This window comes from Epinephelus lanceolatus, chromosome 1 (assembly GCF_041903045.1).
Source record: "Epinephelus lanceolatus isolate andai-2023 chromosome 1, ASM4190304v1, whole genome shotgun sequence".
Classification (NCBI taxonomy): Eukaryota; Metazoa; Chordata; class Actinopteri; order Perciformes; family Serranidae; genus Epinephelus; species Epinephelus lanceolatus.
This window is the reverse complement of record NC_135734.1, coordinates 42,355,734-42,364,037: the sequence shown is the minus strand read 5'-3', so window position 1 is coordinate 42,364,037 and position 8,304 is coordinate 42,355,734. Positions and strand designations below refer to the sequence as shown.

The 8,304-nt window shown below is 38.6% G+C and overlaps 2 protein-coding genes across 2 annotated transcripts; both read left to right on the top strand.

Annotated features, from left to right (window-relative positions):
- Window positions 1–975: 975 nt before the first annotated feature.
- Window positions 976–2,656, top strand: LOC144464270 (transcription factor HES-5-like). Its single transcript, XM_078170675.1, has 2 exons — window positions 976–1,098; window positions 1,207–2,656. Exons 1-2 carry the CDS (start codon window positions 976–978, stop codon window positions 1,627–1,629), a joined length of 546 nt encoding a protein of 181 aa, XP_078026801.1. The 3' UTR covers window positions 1,630–2,656.
- Window positions 2,657–5,123: 2,467 nt separating this feature from the next.
- On the top strand, window positions 5,124–6,894 carry LOC144464269 (transcription factor HES-5-like). Its single transcript, XM_078170674.1, has 2 exons — window positions 5,124–5,350; window positions 5,460–6,894. The coding sequence occupies exons 1-2, from the start codon at window positions 5,228–5,230 to the stop codon at window positions 5,880–5,882; spliced, it is 546 nt and encodes a 181-aa protein (XP_078026800.1). The 5' UTR covers window positions 5,124–5,227; the 3' UTR covers window positions 5,883–6,894.
- Window positions 6,895–8,304: the final 1,410 nt, after the last annotated feature.

Genomic DNA, 8,304 nt, shown 5'->3' with positions numbered 1-8,304 from the left:
AAAGAAAGAACAAATTTTGACTGGATGGTCAATGTGTCAAAATTATTGAAAGTTGAGGAAATGATTGCCAAATAAATTTAGCTGCCCCGTTAATATAAATTCTTTATCAGAATTTGAAACTTCTCAAACTGTCCCAGTCAGCCAATGGTGTTCTTTCCCTCCAGATGGTTGGTGACGTCAGGCTCTGTTTCTACTACAACACACGTCCAGTATCAGTCACAAAGGCTCCATTCAAAGTCCTTTTGTCGTTCATTGACCACAGCATTCAAGGAGTCAGTGTGGGAAACTGAGACCAACTTTCTACCCACACTGACCACAACACACAAGTCAGAAGACTCAAACATCTGGACAGCAGAGTGAATGTTGTTCTCAAGTTTTTAAATATGTTGTGATCATCACAGTCTTATTATTGCATTAAAAATTGACTTTCTAAAGTAAAGTGATCCAGGTATTCCCAGAAACAAGACAAATCTTATTGAATGAAAAATGTCATTAAATTTATTGAGGAAAAAAATGAGGATGAATGCCATGAAATATACTTTAGGTTGTGGCACAAAACAAGCAGACACAAATACCTATTTCCATTGATTATGTAATTTATTTACATGTTACACGTTTACGGTACTTTTGACTAAGATGGAATTAATTGTCTGTCTCCCACGTATGTGATGTGATGATGAGCGTGTGCTCAGTCAAAGTCATTGATCCCAGCATCAGGCAGCAGATCTGCTCTCTCTACAGGGTCAACACTTTCCCAGATTCACACAGAGCTCTGTGAGTCTCTCTCCATCACCCCCCCAGTCCTCCACCTGTTCCCCTGAGATCTAACAATTGCCCGTGCATCAATAAAACCAGTTGGCTTGTGTCATCCCTTATTGTCTTACAAAGCTCTCTGATTGGCTGAGACTGTGAGAAAGTCGGACAAGACCCAGACCCACACATTGATATGAAGATGTGGGACTATAAATAGGAGGGATGAAGCCAGCAGAGATCAGATTCTCTCTACAGAGACCTCTACAGCACACAGATCCAGACATGGCACCTACAATCACTGCAGCAATGACCAATTCTCAGGAGCATCTCACTCTGACCCACAAGGTAAACTCAACATCCAAGAAAAATGTATCCATCATGGAAGTTGTCTTCATTCATACCACCACTTACTCCAGAATAAGTTTATTAATGACTTTGTTCTTCTTCCTGCAGCTCAGAAAGCCTCTGGTGGAGAAGCTACGCAGAGAGCGAATCAACAGCAGCATTGAGCAGCTCAAGTCTCTCCTGGGTCCAGAGTTCCTCAAACAGCAGCCAGACTCCAAGCTGGAGAAAGCAGACATCCTGGAGATGACAGTGTGTTTCCTGACACAACTGCAGCAGCAGCATCAAGCTGTGGACTCAGCAGCTGTCGGTCAGGGCTACTCCAGGTGTGTCCAACAGGTGACACACTTCCTGTCCAAAGAGCAGGTGAAGACACAGTCCCAGAGAAGACTGCTGATCCACTTCAACAAGCTGCAGTCTTCCTCTGTTAACAACCTGACAGAGGCTGACTTCTCTCCTCTGAGCGCCACAGTCCAGACCAGCATCACCAAACAACAGAGTCCAGTCAACAGCGCCCTCTGGAGGCCGTGGTAGACACCTACAGACTGGAGTTACTACCAGACAAACTCAGATGACCATATTGGTCAAAGATTACTGGAAATGAATTCTTCTGAATTCTGACATTTGATGAACTTGTTCTTCTGTTTTACAGAAGGTTTTATTTTGTGTGTTTTCCTGAGGAAATGACAACAACAATATCTTTCAAATTAAGAAAGAGAACTTCTTATCATGCATGTTGCATGAACCAAATCTGATTGCATCAGCAATTATTATGATTATATCTCACTGTACTTCCTGTATTGATGGAACATAGTATGGTTACATTTGTTATCTTTAAGTTGTTATTGATCATTTGGTCAGAAACTTTTCTTTTTCAAGAATATCTCTCATTACTCAAAACTGATCTGTTGTTAGAGCCAAATGTTTATGCTTTTCTTTTTTAAGAGTTTGCCTTTTGTCACAATTTTCCTGTGATACTTTTATGTCTCACTGCACGTCATGTGTTGGTACAATACTGTGCGTTGAGAGATTTATTACCTCTTGATAGGTATTTATATTTTTGAATTAATCAAAAATCTTAACTGTCCTCTTTTAAGGACATTTTGTCATTATGGACTTTCCCTCACTTGTGTGAGTATTGAAAAATGATCTGTTTAAAGATCAGTATGTTTATCCTTTTACTGTAAAAGGCTCATTAAATGTCACAGTTTTCCAGTGACCATGTATTTTTTACATTTTAAGAATCAAATGACTTTAGTGGTTGTTGAGAACAATGTGACCTGTTGTAAGGTCAGTTTTTACTAATTTGTCTTTTGTTGACTAAATATAAATGTTTTTATCCATTTGAGGTAAAAATCTCAAAAGTACAATGTGGACTGTGTCCTTAATGATTGTAAATGTTTGTCTTTTATAAAGACAGTTGTTCCTTTACTCTCTCTGAGTACAGTGTGTCTTGTGGAAATCTACAAGTTGCTGTTGTGATGTATCATCACCTCTAGTTGGAGCTGTCATAATTTATGTGGCTCATTGTGTTGAATAAACAAACACTGCAAGCTGAAAATTGTTGTCTTGAGTTATTTTTCCTAATACCTGACCTAGTTATGATGATGAAAAAGTGGCGGGGGTTGGTCACCTAATTTACAGAGTTCTCTATTGCCGTGCTATAAGATAATATTTTTCTATCCTTAAAATATCATCCATCAACCTGCTATAACTTCTTATCCTTTAGAGGGTCACGGGGGGCTGGAGCCCATTCCAGCTGAAACTGTGCTGTAGGCTGGCCAACCCGGACAGATTGCCAAAAAAAAAAAATCACAGGGATGACACACAAAGATGGACAATAATTACCACATACAGGTAATTTAGAGTCACCCATTAACTTAACGTGCATGTCTTTGCACTGAGTGAAGAAGCCGGGGCACCAGAGGAAAACATGCAAACTCCGCACAGAAGCTCCAACAGGTTTAAAATCAGAACCTTCCTGCTGTGAGGTCACATTGCTAACCACTTTAACACTGTTGCCTTTGAACATACCTGTTTACTGTAAATGTATGTAAATCATTTTTTTCTATGGTTTCATTCTGATAATTCGTAAAATAAGTCACCTTTTTCCAGTAAGTTGAGTCATCAAAGTCGAATAAAAAAACTATATATATACATATATATATTTCAAGATAGTGTTTGGAGGCAACGGTATTTTGGTATACGTGCTAGATGTACTTTAGGATAATTATTTTCTCACTTTAAAGAGGAAAAACATTGTATCTAATGTGATGCATAATGAGGCACACTTCTATTGTTCCTCCAGTGAAAGGACAGAGTGTGGGAAACCAGAGGAAACTCACTCACAGAGCCCTGAGGGACAATAGATCCAGACCTCTGCCCTGAAGAGACAGAGAGTAAAGATACCCCGGCTCCCCCCAAACATTCCCAATATGTTTTAAATCTATTTTTTCTGACCATGATAAAAAAAAGACCTGCTAAAGATGTTCTACAAGTTTCTGTCAGTGAGGTTAATTGTAAAACTAAATTGTTAATTCTCAATTTAACATGTGAAATATTTTCTTTGTTCCGGGACTACAGTCGTATAATATTTTAAGACTGGAATCAAATAACTGTAGAATGAGAACACTGTTCAGCATCTAAACCACACAGGTCAGAATTTTGTTGACAGAATACGACCATATCGAATATGACATACCGCATGCTGACCTCAGTATATATTGGTTATATCAACATATAGGTTTTATGTGATTTCTGAGCTGGTTTTCAACACAACCAATATTGACTTAATGTACAGTTTGAAAGGAAGTGTTGATGAGCTGTAAAATGTCAACAGAAAAAAGAGAGAGGGAGAGCGCTGGGGAGACAAGAAAACTGAAAGGAAAAATCTAATGGCCACCATGTGTTTAAAAAATAAAATTAAAAAAAAAGTCCACTTGAATTTAGACACACATGTTAATTTCTTTTACTAGACAGAGTGTGGGAAAACTCTGATCAGACCTTAGCGTGATTATCATTCTAAACCCTCCAGCAGCAGATTATTCTCTAAAGGGATTTGGCACACTTCAGGAAACAGCTGCCTCAACCTCCCACCCTCATCTATAGAGCTGACATCTTGATCCAGGTCCTGAATCAAAAATGAAAAAAAAATAAATGAATAAAAAAAAAATTTGATTCGATGGTCAATGTGTCAAACCTATTGAAAGTTTACTTCATGATTTGCCGAATTAATTTAGCTGCCAAATTAATAAGACAGTTTTTATCAGAATTTTAAAATTAACTGTCCCAGTCAGCCAATGGTGTTCTTTCCCTCCAGATGGTTGGTGACGTCAGGCTCTGTTTCTACTACAACACACATCCAGTATCAGTCACAAAGGCTACATTCAAAGTCCTTTTGTCGTTCATTGCCCACAGCATTCAAGGAGTCAGTGTGGGAAACTGAGACCAACTTCCTACCCACACTGACCACAACACACAAGTCAGAAGACTCAAACATCTGGACAGCAGAGTGAATGTTGTTCTCAAGTTTTTAAATACATAGTGAGCATCACAGTCTTATTACTGCAATAAAAAATGACTTTGTAAGATAAAGTAACCTAAGTTTTTCCAGAAACAAGTCAAATCTTATTAAATAAAAAATATCGTAAAATTTATGAAGGACAAAAATGAGGATGAATGCCATGAAATATACTTTAGGTTGTGGCACAAAACAAGCAGACACAAATACCTATTTCCATTGATTATGTAATTTAGTTACATGTTACACGTTTACAGTACTTTTTAACCAAGATGGAATTCATTGTCTGTCTCCCACGTGTGTGATGTGATGATGAGCGTGTGCTCAGTCAAAGTCATTGATCCCAGCATCAGGCAGCAGATCTGCTCTCTCTACAGGGTCAACACTTTCCCAGATTCACACAGAGCTCTGTGAGTCTCTCTCCATCACCCCCCCAGTCCTCCACCTGTTCCCCTGAGATCTAACCATTGTCCCCCGGGGCAATAACAGCATTAAGTGTGCTGCACCCCTTATTATCTGACCAAGCTCTCTGATTGGCTGAGACTGTGAGAAACTCCAACTAGACACAGACCCACACATTGATATGGAGATGTGGGACTATAAATAGGAGGGATGAAGCCAGCACAGATCAGATTCTCTCTACAGAGACCTCTACAGCACACAGATCCAGACATGGCACCTACAATCACTGCAGCAATGACCAATTCTCAGAAGCATCTCACTCTGACCCACAAGGTAAACTCAAGATTCAAGAAAAATGTATCCATCATGGAAGTTGTCTTCATTCATACCACCACTTTACTCCAGAATAAGTTTATTAATGACTTTGTTCTTCTTCCTGCAGCTCAGAAAGCCTCTGGTGGAGAAGTTACGCAGAGAGCGAATCAACAGCAGCATTGAGCAGCTCAAGTCTCTCCTGGGTCCAGAGTTCCTCAAACAGCAGCCAGACTCCAAGCTGGAGAAGGCAGACATCCTGGAGATGACAGTTTGTGTCCTGAGGCAACTGCAGCAGCAGCATCAAGCTGTGGACTCAGCAGCTGTCGGTCAGGGCTACTCCAGGTGTGTCCAACAGGTGACACACTTCCTGTCCAAAGAGCAGGTGAAGACACAGTCCCAGAGAAGACTGCTGAACCACTTCAACAAGCTGCAGTCTTCCTCTGATAACAACCTGACAGAGGCTGACTTCTCTCCTCTGAGCGCCACAGTCCAAACCAGCATCACCAAACAACAGAGTCCAGTCAACAGCGCCCTCTGGAGGCCGTGGTAGACACCTACAGACTGGAGTTACTACCAGACAAACTCAGATGACCATATTGGTCAAAGATTACTGGAAATGAATTCTTCTGAATTCTGACATTTGATGAACTTGTTCTTCTGTTTTACAGAAGGTTTTATTTTGTGTGTTTTCCTGAGGAAATGACAACAACAATATCTTTCAAATTAAGAAAGAGAACTTCTTATCATGCATGTTGCATAAACCAAATCTGATTGCATCAGCAATTATTATAATTATATCTCACTGTACTTCATGTATTGGTGGAACACAGTATGGTAACATTTGTTATCTTTAAGTTGTTACTGATCATTTGGTCAGAAACTTTTTTTTTTCCAAGAATATATCTTAAAACTGATCTGTTGTTAGATCCAAATGTTTATGCTTTTCTTTATTTTATGCCACAATTTTCCTGTGATACTTTTATGTCTCACTGCACGTCATGTGTTGGTACAATACTGTGCGTTGAGAGATTTATTACCTCTTGATAGGTATTTATAATTTTTAATTAATCAAAAATCTTAACTGTCCTCTTTTAAGGACATTTTGTCATTATGGACTTTCCCTCACTTGTGTGAGTATTGAAAAATGATCTGTTTAAAGATCAGTATGTTTATCCTTTTACTGTAAAAGGCTTGTTAAATGTCACAGTTTTCCAGTGACCATGTAATTTTTACATTTTAAGAATCAAACCAATTTAGTGGTTATTTTGAACAATGTGACCTGTTGTAAGGTCAGTTTTTAATATTTTTCCTTTTGCTCACTACAGCTAATTGTTTTGATCCATTTGGAGAAAAAAAATCTCAGAGGTACAATGTGGACTGTGTCCTTAATGATTGTAAATGTTTGTCTTTTATAAAGACAGTTGTTCCTTTACTCTCTCTGAGTACAGTGTGTCTTGTGGAAATCTACAAGTTGCTGTTGTGATGTATCATCACCTCTAGTTGGAGCTGTCATAATTTATGTGGCTCATTGTGTTGAATAAACAAACACTACAAGCTGAAAATTGTTGTCTTGAGTTATTTTTCCTAATACCTGACCTAGTTATGATGATGAAAAAGTGGCAGGGGGTTGGTCACCTAATTCATGGAGTTCTCTGTAGCCATGCTACCTCTGTATAGCACAGGTTTTTCTATCTTTATAATATCACCCATCCATCTGCTATAACTGCTTATCCTTTAGAGGGTCATTGGGGGCTGGAGCCCATTCCAGCTGAAACATACAGGTAGTTTAGAGTCACCAGATTACTCAACGTGCATGTCTTTGAACTGAGGGAGGAAGCCAGGACACCAGCAGAAAACTTGCAGACAGAACACAGAGGCCCCAACAGGCTCAAAAGTCAGAACCTTCCTACTGTGAGACCACAATGCTAACCACTTCAACACTGTTGCCTTTGAACATACCTGTTTACTGTAAATTTATGTAAGACAGTTTTTTACATGGTTTCATTCTGATAATTGATCAAATTAGGTCACTTATTTCCAGTAAGTCTAGTCATCAAATCAAATCAAAAATTGAGATCGTTTTTGAACGCAAACATATTTTGATATAAGTGTTAGGTGTTTTAATGTAAAAAAAAAAAAAAAAAAAGGATTATCCATTTCTCACTTTAAAGAGGTCAGACATTGTATCTAATGTGATGCATAATGAGGCACACTTCTATTGTTCCTCCAATGAAAGCAGTGAAAGGATAGAGTGTGGGAAACCAGAGGAAACTCACTCACAGAGCCCTGAGGGACAATAGATCCAGACCTCTGCCCTGAAGAGACAGAGATTAAAGACACCCTGGCGCCAAAATAAATGAACACAAAATCCGAATCTGTTTCAAACTTTTTTGCAAAATTTTTTGACCATGATAAAAAAAATTATCTGCAAAAAATGTTCTATAAGTTTCTGTCAGCGAGGTTAATTGTAAAACTGAATTGTTATTCATAAATTTAAAATGTGAAATATCTGCTTTGTTTCAGGATCACAGTCGTGTAATATTTTAAGACTGAAATCAAGACACTGAGGAATGAAACATTTTTCAGTATCTAAACCACACAGGTCAGAATTTTGCTGACAGAATACAACTACAGCCAAATATCACACGTTGACCTCAGTGTATATTGGTTATATCAACATATCGGTTTCATGTGCTTTCTGAGCTGGTTTCCAACCCAACCAATATTGACTTCATATATAGAGTGAAAGGAAAAGTTCATGAGTTGTAAACTGGTACAAAAAAAGAGAGAGAGAGAGAGAGAGAGAGAGAGAGAGAGAGAGAGAGAGAGAGAGAGAGAGAGAGAGAGAGAGATGGGAAAAGAAGAAAACTGAAAGGAAAAATGTAATAGCAACGTGTGTTAAAAACAAATAAAAACAATAAAAAGGTCCATTTGGATTTAGACACACGTTACGTTCTTGTACTGGACAGAGT

What these genes read in the sequence shown, in the direction of transcription:
- LOC144464269 (XM_078170674.1), top strand. Translation starts at nt 5,228, where the DNA reads ATGAAGCCAGCACAGATCAGATTCTCTCTACAGAGACCTCTACAGCAC. An exon ending in ATCTCACTCTGACCCACAAG is followed by an intron (nt 5,351 to 5,459) that starts GTAAACTCAAGA and finishes TTCTTCCTGCAG; the next exon opens with CTCAGAAAGCCTCTGGTGGA.
- LOC144464270 (XM_078170675.1), top strand. Translation starts at nt 976, where the DNA reads ATGAAGCCAGCAGAGATCAGATTCTCTCTACAGAGACCTCTACAGCAC. An exon ending in ATCTCACTCTGACCCACAAG is followed by an intron (nt 1,099 to 1,206) that starts GTAAACTCAACA and finishes TTCTTCCTGCAG; the next exon opens with CTCAGAAAGCCTCTGGTGGA.